Source organism: Monopterus albus, unplaced genomic scaffold (assembly GCF_001952655.1).
Source record: "Monopterus albus unplaced genomic scaffold, M_albus_1.0 scaffold175.1, whole genome shotgun sequence".
NCBI classification, from domain to species: domain Eukaryota; kingdom Metazoa; phylum Chordata; class Actinopteri; order Synbranchiformes; family Synbranchidae; genus Monopterus; species Monopterus albus.
The window spans coordinates 489,471-514,274 of record NW_018128055.1 but is presented as its reverse complement, the minus strand read 5'-3'; the positions used below and the strand labels follow the sequence as shown (position 1 = coordinate 514,274).

Sequence of the window (24,804 nt, the reverse complement as noted above, 5' to 3'; positions counted from 1 at the left end):
CCACACACACACACACCATATTAATAGCAACACTGCTGCCTAAAATACCAATCTGTCCACCAGAGCTGCTTTCCATTGTCTTCTTTTTAATCCCTGTCCACGCTCTACATTCATCCATCTTTCTCTGTCATTTTCTACCCCCCCTCAGTATCCCAGTGGGACCACCCCTATTCCCATGGGTGTGTACATGCATGTATGACTGTGTGTGTGAGGAGGCTGCATCATGACAAAGAGTACCTCCCAGATTCTACCAGACCAACATATCAAGCCTTTCTCACTCTCTCCCGTGTCAACTATATTATTTCTCCAGCTTTCTCTACCTTTTTCTTTACATCGCGTGAACGCTTCCTCGTCCTCTTCCTCTCTTTCTCTTTCTCCTCTTCTGCAGATATGAGGATTTCATCTGCCCTTTTCTTCAGCTGCGAGGCAGCGTGCGCCATGCTGCTTCAGTTCAATTTAATCCTCACAGGTGGGAAACACAAGGGGAACAGAAGAATGAACGGAGGGATGGACCCAAAGTCTTCTCTTTATCCTTTTCTTTTAGCTCTTAATGATCTTTTTGTTCCTCCTCTCCTTGGCTGTGCTTTTGTCAGAGAGGGAGCCCTCACAGATGTGTGAGAGGGAGAACCTATAAAAGATTTCCCGGTTTCTTTGTTCCTTATCTCCCACAGCAGCTTTCTAAGCAAGCTCAAAGGTCCAGTTTGGGGCAGGGCATGCTCTTCTGTTTCACCTCGTCAAGATCCACCGCTGAGAAGGCAGCTGCTCAATGCTGAAAGTGCAAAATAAGTGCCAATTGTAGCAAATACAAAAACTGTGCATTTATATGATCCACACTGAGGTAAAACTGTCCCACTGATTAAGAATTAGATATTAAATTTCAGTTATAGGTGAATTAATAGAGCTCCAGGGTTGAAGGTCCAAGATACGGCTCAATCTCAAGCCTCTAGCCCAGCTGAGAGCTCTGTCGTCTGGGTAAATATGCTGGTCCTGTTGCCTGCTTGACTGGTTCCCCAAGCCCACCGCCTGAACCTGAGCACTGAGCCATCCTCGATGTATGCACACAGTCTTGCCGGGACATATGAACAGGAAGGGAGGTGACAGTGGAAAGCAAGTTGAAATAGGAGGAGGAGGGAGGGGTGAGAAAGGAGGAGAGAGCAAGAAATAAAGAGAGAAGCCTGGAAAAAAGGGGGAGCAAGGATGGCTGAATACCTCTGCTCAGTACCAGCTGGCTGAGAGATAAGGAGGGAGAAGGGGAGGATGAGACTTCACACAGGGTACATACAGCACACACACACACACACACACACTGGGTGCCCAGCATAGCACAGTGTGCAGCCATGACACTCCTGTTACAAAACCTGATTCACTGTCTGCATCCTCGCTGTTTGTCCTTCTTGATTACAGCAGCACCAAAACAAGAACTGGTAAAGAAACCAAACAAACCACCTTACAGACACAATGAAACACTTACTTTCAGTAGTTTTTAATTTACAAAGTCTAGAATCTTGTCATCCTAATTGTCCACAGTGAATTTTGCTTTTAATTTATTTCTGTATACACAATGTCTATTGCACATCTGTCCATCCTGGAAGAGACATCCCTCCTCTATTGGTCTTCCTGAGGGTTTCTGTCCATTTTCCATGGCCAGTTGAACTTTTTTTGTGAGTTTTTTCCTTTTATGAATTAAGAATCTAAAGACAGAGGGTGTCATATGGTGCACAGATTTTAAAGTCCCTTGAATTAATTTTGTGATTTTGGATCAAATTAAATAAATAAATAAAACTGACTTGACAAGACTTGAGGGCACAGGTTTGTGGTCAACACTGGTAGGGATACCACCCCAACCGCCAAAACCGCCTTACATCTCCATCTTTTCATACTATCTTTGTTTTCATGGTTTACTTCAAAATTAATAAAAAAAACTAGTGACTTGGAAAAACCCACAAACATTTTCACCTGAGTTGTACAAATAAAGGAGATGGATCAATTATTAAGATAGTAATGCACTATTCATTATAAATTAATACACAAGATATTTTCTGTGCAATTGCCTACTTTCAAGAAAGACAAGGAGCAAAAAAATCCAGTCAGTTGCCTGAAGTGGCGAAGAAAATAACAAGTCCAGTCTAATGAAGGAAAACCAGGCAACAATTTAAAATCCTAGACATTCGAGGAATCAGTGTTATCAGTGAATCTCTGCATGTTTCCAGTTTGCATTGTGTTTCTAGTATGTGTGTGAGATGTGCTGGTATGAGCTCATGTCACTGCTGCCTTTGACTATTAACAGCATGGGAGAGGGGAAGGGATTGTAGCCTGTGATGAAAACATGTGACAGCAGAGCAGGGTTTCTATTGGCTGTAACCGGCTGCTAGGAACAGGAGGTACCCACAAAATGTCAATAACAAAGAAGACAGGAGAGAGAAGAAGGATGTCAATACAAACAACAAGCATTTTAAAGGCATTGACTCTGTGTTTCTTAAACCACAGTGAGTGGGTCTGTTTCTTTTGTGACTGTGAGACAACAAACAATCAACAATAAAATATGAACTCCTGTGAACTGTATGCAGTATGCCTGAGGACAATTTATAACTGACATCTGACATCATAGGAAAAGAGGCAGAATTATGTTTTGTATGTTGTATTTGCACAACCTCTACAGCTTGTGCCCCAGATAGCTCCTCTCTCTGGGAAGGAGCCAATGAGTGAATGAACATTCATTGCAGCATCTAGTGTAAACAATGCTAAAAATAAATGCAACTTAATAAATACTGCAATATATAGTGTAACGAAAGCATGACTCTCACTAATGTCCTAAAGAATATAGCTAGTTAAATGGGTACCTGAAGTGCACGCTGTTCAATATATCAAAAATACATCCCTCTCACAAATCATTCACAGTATTCACGTGTTAAGTTCAGACACCCTTAACTCCAGTTACTATACTATAATAAGCCATCTGTCAGTGTGCGACTTTAGATAGGATTTATTGCACTAATCCTTCATTATCTCCATCTGTAAGAGGAGCTTATAAATTAGCTGCACTAGCCCTTAAAGGCCTGAAACAGGGATTAACAGCAGGCAATTTCTCTGTATGTGGATCAGAAATTTTAAACTAGCCTAACAAAAGATGATGTCGTCTAAGGTTTTAAGAGTTTGGCTCAATGTCTCTGATGGTATCTTTATAGTGACATGAATCTACTTTTATTTTATGTCACATCTTACCTCCCTCAGCCAGTGTGATGGAAACAGCACAGTCTACTTATCTACATGTGAGTCAGCACCAAACATGCCAGCCACTTTCATTTTTTCTCTGTTTATGGTTCCATCATGTGCACCTTTGTCAACATTCTTTATGCTGTGTTCTACTTTTATCAGTCTTTCTGTCCCTGTTATGCTGATCTAACCACTGCTGGTGCTCATCACCACCTGCAGCACACAAGTCATGGACAGGTGTTTGCTTTTACTAGCCTCCACTGAGTTGAAACAACATTGCACTCAGTATAGCCACAGAATTTAGGTTCATTTCATGATGAAAACACACACACACACACACACACACACACACACACACACACATATAACATGGATATAATGCAAATATATGTAGAGCAGGAAGAATATGAATATTGGTTTAAGAAAAGGTTTGTTTTATCAAAATGAGCATCTGCCAGTTTCCCACCAGTAACTAAACAAACACTCCCAGGAAATAAAATGTCAGGTGCAAGACAGAGCAGTTAACAATGAAATGAGGAAAAAGCCTATTAGTAATTATAACCAGCAAAAACAAATAAACAAACCTAAAATTTCACTGCTCCACAAAACAAGGTAACTATCTGAGGGAAAAGCTTTCAGTCTTCCTTGATACAGTATGTACAAGTATTGATGTCTACGTTTATCCTTTCTGTGGTGTCTGGCTCCCTCTAGTGGCAGTCTGGGGTGTTTAAAAAGCCCCTCGAGCGTTCATAAGTGCAGCATCTATAAGTGGTGTGAAGCTGTGCACAAATACAGCAGAAACAAACAGAGCGAGTGTAACTCTAATCCACAGTACTGTGGGTTTGCTGTCCCTGCGCTGGAGTCAGTGCATTACAAGAGGATACAGAAAGATGGTTTTGGTCCAAACAGATGAGAGCAGTGTGTCTGTGTATTAATACAGGTGAGTGCTGTTACAGTAGATTTGATGTGTCACTCAAACTACAGATACATCTCCTTTGATCCAGCACAATATGTACCAAATGTAGTTTTAATTTTTCACCACTTAGAGGCAGCATCACACAGAGAAAGATGAGAACATGGGTTGTTTCCTTGTTTTTCACTCGCGTCAAAAGAAAACTGCTTACACCAGGCTTACTTCAGTAAACAAGGCTTCTTTTTCACAAAATTAAGTTCTACTTTAAATGAAAACTTGGCCTGGTCTCTCAGTCAGGCTAGTTTTCAGTCTATACTTCTGGTCTGACTGGTGCTACAATCTGCTCCAAATCTGACTGGAGTTCAAACATTTCCTGCACCAAACCCAGCGGTTCCTCATTGCTAATGTACTGCAAATATATTTAAATTGCAGTGAATGTCAATTTTAATCTGACAGGTGCCACAGTTAGTGCTTAATTAGATATATATGCCTGTATCAATAAAATCTTTGCACAGCACCTTGTTCCAGCTGGACTCAGGCCCAGCTGTCTTTGTTTGTCTTATATGATATCTATTATTCTGTTCCTTTTTGTTTATGTGCATGACTAATTTGTGCATTTGTGTAAATAAAAAATAAAACATGGTTTTACATCCTCTCCTGTTGTTTTCTATCTGGTTCTCTGTAAGCATCTATGTATGAGCATGCTAATCACATTAGCATCTCTCAGCCTGATTAAACTCAACATTCCTCCCTATACTGCACTGCAACAACACAAACCCAAACTAATGTTAAGACACAGATACGTGCTAATGAACGAGAGGATATGCAAGTATTAAAACTAAGTTTTTCTTAGAATTTGCTTCACCTGCACAGAGCACCAGGTGGGTGAGGATGACAGCACAGGAACATTAGCAAAACACCAGTAAAGCTGCTGATCATTGAGCCTTATCACAGAGCAGAGACGTGGATGCCAGCACATTTCAGGCCAGTCTAAGGGCACGCTGCTGATCATTGAGCCTTATCACAGAACAGAGACGTGGATGCCATTTTGCCACATTTCAGGCCAGTCTAAGGGCATATTAAGGATGCAAGCTGCTTCTGCTCTTGTGTCTGAATTTGGGAGTAATTCTAGCTTTATGTAGTGTTAATGTGTTGTGTCACATTAGCAATAACAGTGTTCTACTGGACTGACACATTTAGTGTTAGTCAAGTAACTCTAGCTTCAGACTGGGGCAATGTTTCATATAAACCAGACAAATAAATAATAAATGGTGATGAATGCATGTGTAGTCTGATGAAAATAATGCATAAACAAGGTCACTCACAGCTGTCGTCTAAGAAGTGCACTTAACATTTAGCCAAAAGCCCCTGTTGTCTTCTCTCTGACTCATGCTGTCCCAACAATGACAAAGCAGAATCCAGATATCTGACACATGATAACACAAATGCACTACATAAAGATACGTATAACGCCATAACACCCTCGGCCCTGTTCAAGTGACTGCTGGATGACAGTTGAAGTCTGCTGATCTACAGGATCAGTCAGACAGATTTGATCGCATTAGGATGTGAGGGAGTTTGGGTGTGGCTAGCCCAGACACTCTATAAAAAATAAATAAATAAATGTCCATTAACAACACTGTTGCATTCATGTGGGTAGACTGCTGTAATGGTAGCCATGACAGAGCTACCCTGCCTCGATCATCCATTAGTACTGCAGGCCATCCCTTCTCAAATGCTAAAGCAGAACCAAGGAATCACATCTGAACCCAAAACACCAGCTTCTCAAAAGACCTTTGACCAAGACCCTTCCTTGTGACAAGAGATGTGATATTGGAGAAATACTAGATGTGTAAATGTGCATTAATTCTTCATATAAACTTAAATGATGTTGGTCATTGTTGTATTCACAAGTACAGTATATCACACAACGTCTGAAAACACCTTGTCTTTATGCAGAAAGTACTGCATGGTTCGATTTAGGAAAAGATCGTGGCTTGGGGTAAAACACATTAATTAAACACAACATCACATGGACTCGAACACCTCTCTCATGTGGGAAAGTACAGTTTTTGTCTGACCCACACATTACAGCCACTTAGGTAAAAAAAAAAATAATACATATATACATAGATACAAATAAATCACCTGTATTCACACAGAAAATATGATATACAACTGTTGGTAGTTGGTTATTAATCTGTAACTGTCTGCTGGAGGTCAACGGCGGTCTCCCACTGGCACTCTGCCAGCTGTCTCCTAGGCAACCAGATACACGAGCCACAAATAGCTCTATGAGCAGAGTATCCCTTGGCTTCACCAGGGCCATATCAGACCTTGTCATGTTCCTTCACATTTTACATCCCTCCACAGCAACAGATAGATCTCATTCAAGAATTTAGCGAGGCCCCACAAGTGCAGCATTCAACTGTCCTTTGCCTTAGTTCAGTGTACTTGTTTTGTTGTTATTAATATAGATATGACAAAAGAATGGGAATACTGCAGCTAAGCAACTAAATGCAAAGTAACACAACATTACTAATAAGAATTAGTATGAAGCCCAAAAAGCTACTCACTGCCTGCCATTGCCATTTTGCAGTTTGACACCAGAAGCAGTCCTTCTTATGGAAACAAAGACTTCAGAGTAAAACCAGTAGCCTGGTTTACAAGATAATTTGCTTTCCCTGGCTTTTTATTCACTCCTCTATCAGCATCTCACCTCCATCACCTGCAACTCTCCTGTCTCATTTACCTTTTGTCTCATCACCCATGCTTCTGCTGCCCTTTCCTCCTTTGCCCATTTTTCATTCCCTTTTTTAACCTAGTACTGGCTCCTCTTTCCTCTATCCTTTCCTCCTCTACCTCCTCCTCCCTCCGTCCCCTGCCAGTGGACACATGCCCGGTACTTGAAGCGTTGCCATGACAGCCTGCCAAGGTGTCATCACCGGGGTCATTTGCATATCTCTACTGAGCATGCTCAGCAGAGATATGTCTGGAAACCCATCCTGAGGTGGCTGTATCCTGTTGAGCTCTAGTATGCTCTGTGTGTGTATATGTGTTTGCAAATACATGAAGCAGGACTAGCTACTAGTATCTATAATGGAAGGTCATGTCTAATTAACCTTTATAATGTCAGGAAAGTTTGGTATTCCTCATGAATTATACAGCTTCAAGACACACACATACACACAACATAAACATGAAGAATGCAATACACACATTAGATAATGTACGGTACTGTTCAAATCCAGTGTCATTTTAGATCATCCCAGAGGAGACTTTTTCAAGCCTTAGTTTTTACATGACTGATGAGAGTGGCTTCTACACAGTTGCTAAGCTTGAAAAATTTATTGAATGCAGTCCTGTCTCGTAACTAGGCCACGGGAAGAAAAAAATACTACTTGTAACCTTGTGATGTGGGGACCCTAGACACGTCTTCTGGACCCAGGAGTTATGAAATTTACATCAGTTTATAAAGGTCACATTTAGACACAGATGCAGCAGTGACATTACTATTATTTGTGGTGGTATAAATATTATAGAGTTCTGTGTGTGCCAGCTCAGAAATGTGATGTTTGCATCTGTTTGTTCTTGAACTATATAATGAAGCCAATAATTGTATTGTACGTGTGCTGTGAATATTGGTGTGTGACAGAGGAAGAGGGGGCAAGCATGCTTCTTTGATGATGCTCTGTGAAGTGTTCTGTTTGCTAAAGGGAAGCTTGTGGGCGTCTGTGTTAGCTACCTGCAGCCTTAGCTGTAGTGGTGTAGCATGACATGATTGATGATGGCACGATTAATTTTGAGCATGCACAGTCTTCATTAATGTTGCCTGTGCACACTCATGCAGACAATGATGACGTGCATCTCAGTGAAGAACAGTCTGGGTATTTCCAGCAGGCAACCTGCCAGTGTTCTAGTCCAGAAACCCCTCTGTCTTCTGCCTTATTTCGATGTTATTACTGTACTTGCTTATCTTCATTTCCTATTTTATCATTTATACTCTTCCATTTGCCTTTAACCCTTAAAAGTAGCATCCAATTAATGCATGTTGTGTCAGCAACAATAAAACAGCAAGTCTGATTTTATTATCTTGCAAAATCAGAGTAGCTGCTTTCACCTATTTCTAGTCTTTACCCACAGCTGTTCTACTTATTTTATATATGTAAAAGCATGCCACAACATCCTATAAAGTAATGGATAAACTAGCTAAAAACTAGAAATAGCTATAAAGTAATGGATAAATGACTGAAATAGCTAAAAGTAATCAATTGAAATTGTAATATAGAATGGATAAACAGCTGAAAAGTTAGCTAAAGGTTATGGATAAGCAGTTGAAGTGGTTAGCTAAAAGTAATAAGCAAACTGTTGAAATAGATGGCTAAATGTAATGGCTAATGTTAAACAGTTACCTTAAAATACTCGATAAACACTTAAGTCAGCAAAACGTAATGGCTAAACAGTTAGCTAAATGTATTGGCTAATTGGTTAAGTAATAGTAATGGGCAAACAGCCAAATTCAGTGGATAAAAAGTTAAAAGTTGGAATAATTTAGCTAAATGTAATAAAGAAACATTCATAATAAATAGTGATGTTGAAGAAGCGGTACTGTGCTTAGGGGGGGGGAGTTGGACAAAGCATGAGAGAGAAAACATTCAGTAAATGAGACTGAAAGTAAAAGAGATACAAGAAAAGAAAGAAGAGAAGCAAAGTGACAAAGACAGTGATGTACAGTGACAAATATGAGGAAAAGAGATGGATGTTTTCCTTAACAACATTATATCACTATCTGCACACGCCTGTTGCCATGGCTACATGCAGAGTCGCATTAGCCTCATCATACAACTGTCTGACACCTTCACTTAGCCTTCGTCTGAGCTCCATCCCTAAACTCCAGGCTTTGTTCATTTGTGTCAAGCTTGCCTGGTTTGCCTCTTGATGTCTATACATTTCCTGCATCTCTTTGTTCATGTATGACTGTAAACTGGACATATTTGCACTTTTGGTCAGATAAAATAAGCAATTTTAATACATCAACTTGGATTCTGAAAAATAGTTTTACTTAAGACTCAAATGGTTGAAAGATTATCATCAGATGAAATCAATAATGGAAACAATCATTAGCTGTGGCTCTAGCATTTCCCTGATCAGTGGGTGCTAACTTTTTGGCTTGTAACCCTTAAAACGAGCCATATTTGCAGCCACCCATCTATAAGATGTTATCAGCTCACAGGGGGAAAACAAAGATTAGAGAATAATCTAATCTGTCATGCGACCCATGAGAGTTACCTTGCAACCTATTGCAGGAACCCTAAACTCCCAGATGGAATCCATTGCTGTGGAGTACAACTGAGAAGAAATGGTACAGTATTGCTGGTCTAGCTGCTGAACAGTGATCTATTGCTATCACACTGCCAGCTTTTCTGCAGACCACGGCTCCTTCTGAGACTGCGGCTGCTTAGTCAGTCACTCTAACATTAAGCTAATTCACCAGCTACAGTATATGGCTCACTTTATACATTTCACTACAGTCTGACTGAGGGAAGTAAGGGAAGCTTTCTCTCAGTAATAACCCTACTCAGCAATGGGACTTATCATATTTAAGCCTGCAGGTTCCACACATCAAATAAAAATCAAAATTGAAGCAGTATATTTGTTTTTAATATAGTGACAAGAGCTTTGGGAATAAGATATAAAAATGACTACTAGCTCAATATGTTCAGCACTGTGCAGAAACATATTCACACAAAAACTTGTCTTTCCACTGATCGCTAATGTAAATTTAACCCTTTCTTGTCCTGATCTAAACCACGTACGTATACCAACTCATTTGCTATATGAACATTTCTGCTGTGTAATGATGTGATACAGCTATATCAAAAGTATTGTGAAATGTTGTAATATTTCAGCACAGCTGAGACCAATTAAGCCCAATATTTAAAATACACCATCTGCAGATGAGCTAACAGGAATGAATGCCTACAAATTAATTATAAGATTTGTGTAATTAAACACCAGGCTTGTTCAGATTTCCTCTTTTTCTTCCTGAGGATTAAAGATATTCTACCCTTAGAGAGTCTAGCGAGACTCAAAACAAACTGACACCATAAGCCACTCCTAAGCACCTTTTGCACCTCCCATCACCTTCAGTTTTCTAGCAGCAATGAAAATTATAGATGCCTGGTTGGGACAAACTGTACAAAACGCAGCCTCCAGTCTGAAGGTAGCGTTAGCTGGCTAACAGTAAATGTGTCAGCCCAGTAGAACCCTCTAGTTCTGCTAATGTGACACAAAGCATTAATGTTACACTAAGCTAGAATTACTCCTAAAATCATATTAATGCAATACAAAAGTAAATTCATGACCATGCTAGGTTGCTAATGTTATCAAAAAACAAAACAAAACAAAACAAAAAACATTAGCTTTCACATCATCATCTGCTGCAGTATGAATTTGTCATTGCCTCTGTGTGTGTGTGTGTGTGTGTGTGTGTGAGTGGGGGGGATGCCACGCTAATAAACTAGGGTGGGGATGAAAAATCACTACTTGATGAATAGGAAGAAACTGCAGTACTGTGTAATAACACTGCTTTACTGGGGAATTTTCTGTATATTTCTCTTACCATCACTTTATCAACTGGGTGTTGAAAGACCAAAACATGTCACTGACTTTTCCACGTTCACCCTGAAATCTTTCGTGTTTTTTTTTAAATAATACATTCTGTTTGAGAGTTGTTCTTCTGTTAAGTGAAATGGGATTCAAGGACCCTCTGCTGGCTCAGCAGGCTAAACTACAAAGTATACACTCACAGTGGAGAGTGAGTGCTTGAATTGGGCTCTTGACCTTTCAAGTGTATTATTCTAACTACTGTAACCTTTTCAATGGAAAAAAAAAAAGAGTCCTTAAAACAGTCTTTTGAAAAGATAGGAAATAGAACCCTGATATTTAGACTGAATGGCCATTTGGTTACTCTATTATCACTGGAAGTAGCTCAGTTTAGATTGTTAAGGCCACATGTAAGGATCCTTTTAAATATCACAGATTCTTCTATCATGATAATTGATGCCTATAAAGTAAAAGACCTCCACCGACTCTGTTCAGGAAGTCTTGCTCCAGTAAGGTGCAGTCCAAATTCAATGCTGCGTCACTAAAGGAAATTAAACTAAAAGTTATACATTGTAATTACATTGGACATTTTAAATTCACACTGTGCTTTAAAATGTACACATCATGACTGTCAAATATAAATCTTGTTGATACTGATCAGACAACATTAAAACCACTGACAGATGAAATGAATACCATTGATTATCTTTATACAATGACATCTGTCAGTGTGTGGGGTATTTTTGGCAGTAAGTGAACAAGCAATTGTTGAAGTTTGATCTGTTGGAGGCAGAAAAAATGGGAAAGCATAAGGATCTGAGTGACTTTGACAAGGGCCAAGTTGTGGGTCAAAGCATCTCCCCTTTATGGCAGCAGTATTCCCTGGTGGTGGTGGCCTTGTGGCTCCTTCAAGCAGGATAAGGTGCCCCGCCACACTACAAAAGCTGTTCAGGAATGGTTTGAGGAACATGACAGAGCTCAAGGTGTTACCTCCAAATCCCCCAGATTTCAATGTAATCGAGCATCTGTGTGGTGTGCTGGAAAAGTCCAGAGTTCTTGTGGAGTCTATGCCTCGATGGGTCAGAGCTGTTTTAGGGGCACAAGGGCAACCTACCAAGGTGGTTTTAATAATGTGGCTGATCAGTATATACTGTATATACAGCAGATGTTTATTATATATACATAACCACCCGCACCTTTGCACTACTTTCTTCTTGTTGACAGCTGACACAAACAGCTCAACTTGTATAGATATGTTGATGTTCATCTTTGTTTTTTCATTTATCTATATTTTCACCTATTTATATGCACATAATAGTTAATAAGCAAGTTTAAGACAACACCTTGGATTTTATGTATTAATCCAAAATTACAATCAAGAAAGAAAATAACCGCTAGTTGCAGCCACTCCAATTTCCTTCATCAGTGGTTCGTTTCCACTCCAGTTGTACTTCACGCCAGGGACATGACTTGAGTATAACATTGCCGACTTTCTGAGCAAGCCAGCAGAATTTTAGAATGGCCATCTCATGAGTTAATGTTACACTTTGCAGCAAACACTTCCTGCCTTCAGAGAAACGCCTGCAATATGGCACCCATAGTACAACCTGGCCAAATATCAATGGCTCGTAATAGTGCCTGAGACATTATTGGGTTTCCCTGGCTATGTCTGTCAACAGAATATGATGAAGTACAGTATAGAGGAGGGCATCGAGCTCCATGCACTCAAAATGCTGTGCACCGGGCATTCCAGTTGGAATTACGCCCTGGTATAGAGTAACCTGTTAGACTCCACCCAGCACCGCCCTCTGGAAGAGGAAGAAGCTCAGGCTAAAGTGCAAACTCTCATGTCGCCTGTAAACATTATAAACAAGCATATGGTGCAACTGTGCTGTAGGCCTACTGAGTAAGACCTAATTTACAATCTTAGTGCATTTCCACTGATATTACATTCAGAATACAGTGTCATGCAGATATACAGCTCTGTGCTAAGGTTTTATGCACCAAAAGTAAAGCAAGGATGCTTCCAAAAGTAATGCTTTTATTTAACAATTAAATTCATACCTGGCTCAGTAATCTGTGGTGTGACTTTCCTTTGCCTTTAAGAAACACCAGTTTACCTACAAAGACTATGCAGAGTCATCTTATGCTGTGTCTTCCATAGTCATCAAATTTCAAACCAGATGAAATTTTAGATCTCAGAGGAGTTTCACTGGTTTTGCACGTCATAAACAGAAGTACTAGCAAATCAAAACTTTGACCTAATGCTGCCGCTATATAAAGTGAAGGAAACACCAACTTATTATTACAATACACCATCTCAGAAATATGAATGTGTGTAAAAAATATTGTGCCAATCCAATCCATTGATACTGAGGGTTTTGTCACCATCACTTCCACTGTTTCAAAACTGACCTGAAACAGTGAGGCTGGTCTACAGGTACATTAGTACTTGAGAGAATTACCATTAAAGATTTGTCCCTGCTTGGAAACACCTGTTCAGCTAACAACTCTATTTTCCCACACTTTGCTTTGTATAAATCAGATTGCCAGTGTGCTGAAGCTACCACTTCATTGAAAGCATCGACAGTATTGACATTGGAGAGGGTGTGGGTTGAAAATGACTGAACGTGGGCAGCCATATTACATAAGCAACAGTCCACTTCTCTTACCAAAACAGCACTGAAACACTGATATATCATGCATATATGTGCTGCTCACCCCCCTCTAACAGATGGGATGTTTTAAGTGCAGTGGTCATTATTAGTGCTGGTTAGAAATAATCACATGTTATTGATTATATCATATTACAATAAGGATTTTTATTCTAATTATTAGCACAAATGGTGAATCTAAAGCCATCATAATAAAGTTTTCATCTATTTTTAGGTGACTAAATTATTTAGAACAGACTTTGAACAGATTATTTGGCATTAGGGGCCTTGAACACTTCGACACTAAGCTATCTATCAGCTTGCCTCACAGGATCCTGTGTCACCATCTTCCTGTTTCCCTCCTCAGTTGCCAAACTCAACAACACAGGCTTTGAGTAAAAATGTAAAACGTGTACCAGGCCTGTGTACAGCATGTGTGTGCACAGTGGACACAGACAGACCACACTGTGACAGCTCACATCAGTTTTGTTTCCATCCTCCAACATTTGAGTTGATATGTGAAGCAGTTTGTACTCTCTCTACCTGATGACTAACTTCCACAGCTCCAAACTGGTTCTCTCACTTCCTCCCTCTCCCAGTGGGTCTCTGGTTGTCATAGTTACATCCATTAACACACCTGCTAACCTCTTAAGTCCCGCATGTCTCTGTCTCTCTCTCTCTCTCTCACACTTCCTCCCTCCCATTTTTGCAATAGTCACAGCCTTTGACCTAAAAACAAGACTGCTGACATGTAATCACAGCTAGTGTAGATAGATGAGGACAAAAATATGATAGTTTGAGAGTAAACAAGAAGGAAAATGTGGAGAATGTGTTGCTGTAGGTGGGTTTCTATCCATCTGCTTTAATGTTTTAAATTTCGATTTTTCCAGATTAAATGCAAAAAAAAACAAAAAAACTCTTAAGAGAAAAAAAACAGCAGCAAATGTAAACAACAAAAAGCCAGTAAACGTCCTCAAATTAATGGATAAAACAAACTGAAATGCCACATTTACATCATGTTTTCTAAATAGTTATTAAAATGACTTGAAATGTTCACAAATCCAGGGACATTCATTCATGGGATAGCTTTCCACCAAACTTTAAATGAAACCATTTATAGAATTTTGCAATGAGACCAAAGACATGGCACCATAAAATAATTGTGCCTACAGTATCTTCCTACCCAAGTCAAGATCTAAGCTGGAACAATAAAGCACCATGAGACAACACTATGTTTATTGACGTGTGGGTTCCATCTGTGGCTCGCCACATAAAGTACAGCAGCATTTGTTTTACTAAATATCTTGACTACTCATACTTTTCACCTCAAAATACACCCACATCCAAGGACTGTTGTTGCTCCTCTCAGTAGTATAGTATGTGGTGGTCCCTGGTTACTCATAGACATGGTGCATGTTGTCATCCACATGAGTGATGCTGTCTTTACTGTGGTTTCTCACCACAGATTGAGCAAAACATGCTCCTCTCGTTTTTCAGATTATTTTGTTCTCCTCATCTCTTTGCTTTTCCTGTCAACTCATTTCTTTAAAAGCCTTCCCTCCTCTATTCCCTTTTCCTCCCCTGCTAACCTTCTCTCATTTTCTTCTACTTTATTTCACTCTACACTCATCTTTTTTAAACTGCTTTCACCATCTTCTCTCCCCTGTCCTTCCTTTACTTCCCGTTTCCTCTCCAAAGAACCACAGTGACACAACAGCCACCTCTTATCAGCTCAGACATCATCTCACAACAGTCGTGAGGTCATCATTCAACCTCCTTCCTCTCCTCTTTCTCACTACCTTTCTTCTCCTCTTCCTCCCCACCCTTTTCTCTCCTCTACTTTTCTAGTACTTCAAATACAAAAAGAATCATAACAACATCTAAAATAATAGCCCAAAATGCAGATATAGCCCGAGAGCCCTGGCCCTTACAAAGAACACAAGATCAATATTAAAAGACTAAATCCATATGCACTCTATCTTCCCTTCTTTGTCTGCTGAGGACCAAAGCACCTGTTACACAAAATGAATTGTGAAGACAGTGGTGCGTGCGCACAGGGACACAATCAAGCTGACTAAACATAAGGCTGAATCTTACAGAATAAAAATGCTTTAGCCAGCAGCCTGTTCCACAGCAGCAGGCTCTGCAAGGAAACACACATGGTGTATACAATAAAATACTGAAACTTTACATAAAGAACATAGTTTGTTAGAAAATGTGCACATTTCTCAAAGTGAGGTTTAAGAGGAGTCTTGTTACCATCAGTTTAACATATTATTAGTATCAAAAATGTAAAAACCTTAAACACTGATCTCCTTCTCTAGTTAATCCTTTTCTTGAGACCCAACATCACAAAAACAGGAACCTGTTCTCCTGATAAGTCCAGAAAATATTCCTCAACAGTGATCATTTTTCTAGATTCTCTGTTTTGGCGGCATAAACAAAGGCTACACACAAACTCACTCCACCCACTCAGCCAGCCAGCTAATGTAACACTATAAATTCAAATGTCTTTGCTCAGAACAAGAAAATGCAATTTAATCATTGAATGGGCACTGAGACAGCATTTTCTGCATTAGCTTCACAAACAATTCGTGCCATACTGGCTTGCAAAATGTTCCCCTAGAACGAACACCGATGGTACTTAAAGGAAAACTGAATGACTCTGTGAGAGAAATATGTTGGATAACGTAGCCCTTTGTTGCAGTGTGTTGATTCATGTGCAGACATCCTTTTCACAGACTCACTCCATCACTTCCTGTCTCTGATCGTGGCCTCCCATCTTTTCACATTCACCTCCTTCACCACCTCTCCCATCTTTGCTTGCCTTTTCTCTCCATTCCTCCTGAGTCTTTTCTTGCTTTGTCATCTTCCACCTCATCTCTCTTGAGTAACCCCCCCAACACCCACCCCTCCCATGCTCATCCTTTCATTTTCTGTTTTTGGATGTTTTCTCTCCATTTCGTGTTTGATCCTGTGCTCTCACTGGGCATATTAACAGGTGCTCAATGCCTGGTCACGTTTTGTGGTGCAAAAAAGGATCGTGTTCAAATTTATAGTGAACAAAAGAGGATAAACAAAAGATACAGGATTGTTGCATAAAAATATCTGGATACTGAAGAATGCCCTTCACAACACATATGACAAACAAATCCAAGAAAAAAATACCCAGCAACATCATCACATCACAAACATTTCCCTCTGTGTACAACAGGTACAGAATGAACACCAGATCACAGAATATTTTATTTAGAATGAATCAGTTGCCCTTTTTCATGAAAAACAAAACTTAACATAACCATTAGAGTCCCTACTAAGATCAAATCACCAGTCAACAAAGGCTGACGGCAACCGCAAGAGAAAAGCAGCTCCCCATCAACAAAATCCACAAGTATACAACTTCCAAAGGCAAAATATGTGAAATGAACACATAGACAAATCAGACAATTATCCTCCAATACCAAATCAGACATACATTTGAAAAATATTCTTTAACTTTTGTGTAATAGATACAGCAAACAAAGCCACAGCCCTTTTTCCATGTCTGATTTACTAAGAATTAATTTAGCTGTTGAAGCAGCCACATCATGCTGTTTACAAAGTCAGATTTAATATTTCTCTTACCTTCTTTGCTTTCTTCTTACGATGATTCGACTTCCCCGCAGCCTTCTCTTTAACCTCGTCGCTCATTGCAGCAGCTGTGAAAGTGTGCGCCCCAAACAGCTGTGTGTACGAGTCCAAAAAATGGGAAATTTAATCCAGCATAGATGAGCGGAGAAGAGTGGAGTGGTGGCCACCCTCAGCATGCACAGCGTCCAACTCGCTCAGTTGCTCACACCCACTTTCACACACAAACATGCACACCATGTAAGCGAGGAGAGGAGCCAACAAGGCTGCCCAGCTTGAGCGATGGAGGCGCACACATTCTCGTTCTTTCTCTCTGTCTGTGTCTGTTTCAGTCTCTCTCTTTCACACACTCACACTTTACTTATACCTGTCTGTGGCTCTGGTTACCGCCCACACGCTCCACAAGTGAGAGCAGAACAGCAACATGCCCTGGAGGCTTGAGTATTAATAGCAATCAATACCAGCTCATCAGCAAATGTTTGTGTGTGTGCGCGTGTGTGTGTGTATCTGTGTAGAAAGAAACAGAATATTTCTTAGACAAGCTAAAAAATGACTTTGTCTATCATTTAAAAAAAAAAAGAAAAAAAAAAGCATATTTTTGAAAAATAATTTGACTTGGAAATAGGAAACTGTTTCTTTGTTTCCCTTCCTGTGTGTCTTCTGACAATTTAATCTCATGGTCATGTGTGAAAATGGGTTATTATTTGAGATATTTCATAACCTAAACAATTGTTTTAAATTGAAAAAATAATTCATATACTGTATAAAGAGAATAAACTGGATGGAGCTAGGGCTGAACTATTAATAATAATAATAATAATATTAAAAAAAACTAGGGATGGGACAATACGTTAAAATTCAATATATCATGATAAAAAAACCACCAAAATATGTATAATTTTGGCTAGTTATATATATCATGTGGTTTCCATACAGCAGTGACTTCATATATTTTGTAAATAAGATGCAGTCAGTATATTCTTCATATATTTAAACAGTAATAGAGAGGAATAATGTACAAGTATTCCACAGCTAGTCATACATTGCCATCACTGAATTTTTAACTGTATCATGATTGAATCGACTCATACACAACCATCCTTTATAATAGTGATCATCATCATCATAACAGTGCACTATTTAAAGCTGATATTTTGCTCTATCATAAATAATGATGTGGTAATTTTACCATTAAATGAGTTAACTTTAGTTTTGTGAGTTGGCCAAGCAAAAATTTTAAAAAAGTGCGACCTCCTGAGCTCATCTAAGTATTGGTAGGCTATCAGGGCTGATCCAGGATTATTGGAATAAATCATCCATCCGTTATCAACCACTTATCCGGGGTTGGACTGTGGGGGCAGCAGACAACCCACTCCCCAGGAATGTTTTCCAGGTACTCCTGGGAGATCCCAAGGAGTTCCCAGGCCAATCTTGGGTCTGCGCCGGGGCCTCCTTCTGGTTAGATGTGCCCAAAAACCTCCACTGGGTGCCGCTCAGGAGCCATCCTAAACAAAGGCATGATCCACCTCAACTGGCTCTTTTCAACAAAAAGGAGCAGCGGCTCTACTCCATCCAGATGTCTGAACTCGTATCGGTTATCTCTCTTATTGGCAAAGAGCACATTCGGCTAGCAGCTTCTCATTGCTTGCACTGCTAAGCATGGCTTTCACCAGTGAAGGTGACAAACGTCACCAACAGCAGGTCATATCAGCTATCGCTAATTAACATTAGTTCCATGAGTTCGCTGATAACACTTGGAAGCTGTCAGGGGCTGTGGCTCTCTGCAAGTCGCTGTCTGTACTCAGCCAAAGATTGTTTATGAGGTAAGAATAAGCATCATGCACACAACACCACACTACTCCAAATGGACTCAGTGTTACTGCAGTCCCACAGACTCCAACAGTGACAACTCTCTGGTATCAAAGTCAAACACTCCACTGCCAGTTTATTAGTTGCACCAAGCTAAAACTAATTCAGTCTAAAACAATAAATTCTCCTTCATGAAGGCGATAATGTTCAGTTTGTGTTGAAACTGTCTGAGTTGTTGATTCAACACAAACTATGGTTTCCAAAATGACCATAAAATTAGTAGTACCAGCCTGCCAATTTATTGGCTCCAATCAAAACATTTTCAGTTTATAATCACAGTTTGTCACCGTTACCATAAATACGCTACTGTAACATCTTAGAAAAGGTTGACAACAACATTATTTTATCTGATTATATGTCGAAACAAGATTAATTAGTGGTTATGATTGTATAAATATATCACCATGATGGCCATATGTGTTTCAATTGGCCTCTAATCACACAGAGACATTCAGGCACAATGCAGGACACAAAGCAAATGAGATCCTGGTGAACCACTGGACTCCTCCTTAGTCTGTGTGATGAAAATTGTCTAATATCAAGCTGCCTTTTCTCTGAGAGCTATCAGTCACACAGATCCAACCTTCTCTGAGGAGGAAATGTGAGAGTGACAGTAACAAACGTGTGTGTATAAGTGAGACTGACAGAAGAAGACAGGGGAGTGAAGGAGTGAATCACACCTCCCCTCTGCCTCATCAATAATGAACAAAGAGAAGAAACCCCTGGGTGGCAGATCACTGTGGATTATTGCCCTTTATGTGTGTCTGTGTGTTGCGTTGAGCGGATGCCAATGTGAGCCAGTTTGCCCGGTACAATTATAACTCTATCATCCGTTGAGAAGCATAGGGATTCACGGACTGTATTCAGTGTCATTCACTATTGTTAATCTCTACAAAGCAATACACACACAGTTTGTTTAGCTGTCTGTTTCCTGTCGCGCGCATACACACACCAAACTGAAATTATATATAATATTAAAAGGCCCCTAAGCACATATATCCCCATTTACATACAGGAAATGCAGATTAATGTGCTATAATTCACCTGGGCCTGGTAGAGGCTTTGTGTATTTTTGTGTCACTTTTCATAGAGAAACACCAGCTTTTAGCTTTTACTTTAACACTTCCTGTTCAATCTGAAGAATCCAGTCTGACATCTAGTGGTCACAGTGGCTACTACAACAACAACCAAGTGAAGTGTTTGCATCATAAGACCTTCAACAATCGAATGAAATGAATGTTCTGACCAAATTCTATAGCTGTTTCACTGTAGTACTGCAGTACTCATTGTACAAAACATCACCATTAAGAGTGTTAAAGCAATCGTATATCACTGATATGTGAAAGCAGCATTTTGATGTTTTCAAGGGGAATTTGAACAACTTCATATACACTTAAAAATGTAATCTTCCAATGTACTGTGTTTTATTTTATCAAATATTTTGTATGTAAAGCCCAGGCAAGGTGGGGACCTGCTGGTCTTTATGACACAAATGGCGAGAAAAAATATATTAGTGTATAACTGTTGGTTTTCATGTTTGAAGTTAAAAAGGAGACCACTAAAATTAAAAAAAGGATAAAATTATGTCTTCACAAATGTATGAGTTCTACTGAGCTTGTGTACAGTCCTGTCTTTCGTTTACGTCCACTTCTCTCCCTTCCTCTAGCCCCGTCTCTCTGATGTGTCTTCTCATCTTTCAGCCTGAATTCAATACGACAGCCCCAAACACACACATTAATGTGCCTTCAAACAGTTGCATGCATGTGCCCAGAGGTAACACAATACTTTCATAGCTAATATTCTCTTTCAGTCAGCCATTAAAAGCCTACTGGAAAGGGAGTGGCGTCATAGCTCCACAGTAAGTGCTCCCTAACTCTGAATTATACCAGATAAAGAGAACCAGTGATTACAGAAGATAAGAGGTTGGTAAGCACCAGTGGGTCGCTAATGGCACCAAACCAATCAGCTCACTAAAGAAATATTTGAAAGATGTGTGTAAGAGACAGATGAGATGATACTTCTCTTTCAGTTCTGGGATTTCACAGCGTGAGAGGAGACAAATGGAAAGGATCAGAGAAAGTAAATAAAAGGCTGCCCATCTATATTTAGCTACATGTTTATACAGATATTTCACTGTTACACTCCTCATCGCAGCGACAGCCGACAAAGTACTGATGTTCTCAGGCGCTGACTGGATGGTTTTTGTCAGACAGGGCGTGAACTTTGACCTCACAAGCTGTTGACAGATTACTACTAGCTTGCTTGTGTGTGTGTGTGTGTGTGTGGTTAGTGTAACGAGTGCTTGGAATTTTTTTCAAAATATTAAGAAAGGTCAGTTTTTCAGTCAAAAATTAAACTATAAAATCTCATATTGGAAGAAATTAATATTGATATGATTGTGTGCGTACTTTGACTCAAGGATCATTTACTAGCTTTCAAATGTATTATAGTGAAAGAAGTTGCCATGGAGATGGCTCAGTCAACCCCATAGTCACACTCTGCAAGTTGCAAATTGAACCACTATTGGCAAAAAAAAAAAAAAAAAAACACAGGCTGTGATGTCACAACATCAGGTTTGTACATGTTTGCACCTCAGACTTATTGTGAGCAATGAGACACATTGTTCCTTCTGCAGACAGGAGTGAAACCAGCGTTCAGACTCTGCACATGCATCATTCTGCACAGCGAAGCTCAAACTTCCAAGTGGAAATAATGTTCCAAACCCATTTTTTACTGGAGGGGGACTTTTTAAAAGTGTTAGTGAAAACATTTCTATTCATTCTGAATGTTTGCATGCGTGCCGCACATTTATCATTTTTGCACCTTAGTACAGCGTTATGTTTAATTACTTTAAAATCAATAATCTTAACTGCTGTGGGAAATTTAATGCTGAATGCAAAATTACTGGCAGCACCAAAATGACTCTAGAGCATGTGCAACCAATGGACTTGTGTCTACTTGTCTGAGTAGATACAAGTGCTCCATTATCAGTGTCAGCAAAAGGCAAACTCTGATAGAGGATAAAGGGCCTTTACATAAACGGCTATAAACTGTGCCAGGGACACTGGGATTCTCACTAATGTTAAACATTAAAACACACACCTCCCCTTCTCTGTTTCCCCCTCCAACTTTACACACTACTGTTGCAACAAAAGAGCCGACAGCAGCATAAAACAATGTTACTTGTCACAATTAAGGGATTCTACTGTTAGATTTCTACCAAACACCAGTGTACGCATATGAGAAATGTGAGATTCTCCAGTTGTAAGATCATCACTGGGAGAATCTCAGGCTAACATGTGTCCCCAGTAACAAGCAAAAAAAGAAGGGTTTGAGTTGCTTTAACAGATATTTCATTTGCAGAGATCAACGCCATGTCTCACAGACATGCTGTCAATGTTCTGGTGAATACTGGAGGTACTATGTGTGTATGCAAACATGCTAGGTGTTGTTCTGACCTGAAGCCTGTGATTTGAGTGTTTCTGAAAGGTTTGTAGCGCCAGATGCTGATGTGAGCTAATGTGCTAGCTGAAAAAGATGACCAGACTTGTACTCTGTTACACTGTCAACCCTAGATTTAAGGGCTACCCTCTTCCCCAGCCACATCTACTGATTCTGTCTTGTTTCCCAGCATGCACAGGTGTGAACTTGTTATATGCAGCTGTAGGTTACACTTATAGACTGTGAAAGCCAATAACAAGTGATACTTCATTCACATCTCCAGCCCTCGTGTTCATGTTGTTTTTGGTTAGCCACGCTGTTAATGTAGCCTACTCTACATTTATAGAGCTAATTTGCAACAGCAAACATTTAGAACCAGATTATGCTTTCTATTAATATAATAAGACTGTTCATTTACATTTTTGGTAGTATATTCATATTGAACACATCAGTAAAGTGCTCACTGTTGACGTTTTAATAGCCAGACTTGCAATAACAATACTAGATTCTGGGGTTGAGGGTATACAGTGGTAGAAAGTTGTCACCCACCAGTGCAAAGACCCCTGTTTTGGCTCCTAGTAATGAGATGACTAGCTCTTTCCAATAAACTGTGTGCCTGTGTTTTGCAAACTTTCTGTGTTTGCAGGCAGAGGTCCAGCAATGGCTCTCATCCTTGTTGCTGAACCAGCAACACCTACTGGTTTGTCTGGGAACAAGCATGGTGGGGAACAGGGGGGGGATGATCACCTTTATTTTAGCTGAATTTAGCTGTAGTATTTTAGACATGTCCCGATCAGCCAATACTTCTTTCCCAGACACCAACACTTAGGAAAGAGTCTCATGTACACTGAAGAGAAGGAATCCCTCACCCACACTCATGACTACTGAGAAAGAGCAGACACACAAAAAGCTGTCAGAGAGACAGACTTTCCATCCTCCCTTTATCTACAATCTATCTTTGTCTCAGGACCAGTGCACTCACACAATGCTAATTGGCAGCAAAAAGGCCACAGTTCCACGCCTAAAATGGTCTCATTGCCAAGCCCAGTAAACTGCATGGTGACAGGACAGAGCTGGAAAGTTGGATCCTGACTCACTCACTACCAGGCTGCTTTCCCTGCCCCCCGCTTCAAATCACACATTCATCCTTTCATCACAAAGTCATCTTACTATAGAACAACTGCTTCTCACTTATAGGCATCTTAATTCTAATTTTTTATTACTTCATAAACTGTAAACACAGCGTATAACACTATCCAAAATAAAACAATCCTAACTGTAGTGTCTGTGCTGCAAAGATATTTCATGCCCAAACGAACATCTTTACTGCCAGCAGTGACATTAAATAAACAGTCTGGCCACTTTATTAGTACAAAACCACAATTTTTACAACATGGTATTAGTACTTTTACTTAAATAAAAGATCTAGAGGTTTCCTGCAGTACTACCAGCTTCACCTCTCTCATTCTGCCCAGATACCTTCTCATTCACTCGCTCACATCCACCTTTCTGTCTCAGAGAGTAATTTTAAAAGTCAGCATCTAAATCATTTCTATCCCTGATGGTTATAGTACAGTTACCTCACATTCACAATCAGTTCCTGGGTGGCAATCTACTCGAGGAACCATTCATGAGAAGGTTGACCCAGGTCAGACCCGGGTTCAGTACAGGGAGGAGAGTCAGCTGACCCATTCAGGAACAGAATACGTCCCACTCTCCAACACCCTGGTGTCACTCGGTGCCATGACCCTGCTTGTAGTGTCTGGATAGTCTCAGTCATTACTGCTTATACACTGCTACTCGTTCATCCACCCATGCACCCTTTCTTTCCAAGTGCAGATGCGAGTCAGTGTAAATATTAGGTTCAGTTTCCATTTAAAATAAAATGAAGATCTAAACCAAAACTGCCTTTAATTCTAGAGATGTTGCTGCAACATTCTTTGATGCCCTCATAAAAATGAACTGAACACAAAAACCATGTTTAAAAGTCAGCATTAGTCATGTTAAGGGTATGGCATGTTCATTTAAACCTTTTAAACACAGGTTTACAATACAAACTGCACACCACATCTAACTCATGTCCTACCTGGCCTTTGGCCTTCACCAATAAATTCAAATAGAGTTGACATAGATATCACATAACATGGGGTTGACAGGTTTCTTATATGCTCGCATTAGGTCCACATACAGTATATGCAGCATGTGTTATTATATAGCTGAGTTACATTTGAGGTTTATTTACAAGATTGCACATTATTAAATAACTTTTAACTTAAACTTGCCCAAAATGCTGCTGTGACAACCTGCTTTGTATAAATGTTCATTCTCTCCTCCCACATAATGTTTATATACCAGCAATTTGCAAAATGCATTTTGTGGGAAAATGTTGACAATATATTTGGGTTGACTTTATTTGTTAAAGCCACTTTGGTTAAATGTTACAGAAAGAGAACGGTCTTGATTTAACAGACACTTAAATAC

The 24,804-nt window shown here is 39.8% G+C and overlaps 1 protein-coding gene across 24 annotated transcripts in view; it reads right to left on the bottom strand.

The window, feature by feature from the left end:
* Positions 1-24,804, bottom strand: part of ank3b (ankyrin 3b) — a 128,474-nt gene that overhangs the window by 97,447 nt on the left and 6,223 nt on the right. For 8 of the 24 annotated variants that reach the window (XM_020616524.1, XM_020616531.1, XM_020616529.1 and 5 more), the window contains exon 1: positions 321-1,201. The exons of 1 other annotated variant lie outside the window; for it this stretch is intronic. In XM_020616524.1, the coding sequence (XP_020472180.1) occupies positions 321-440 (120 nt within the window). In that variant the 5' untranslated portion in view covers positions 441-1,201. Of the gene's footprint in view, positions 1-320; positions 1,204-17,010; positions 17,341-24,804 lie in introns of those variants that run through there. 15 more of the 24 variants (XM_020616513.1, XM_020616510.1, XM_020616508.1 and 12 more) reach the window with 6 other exon arrangements.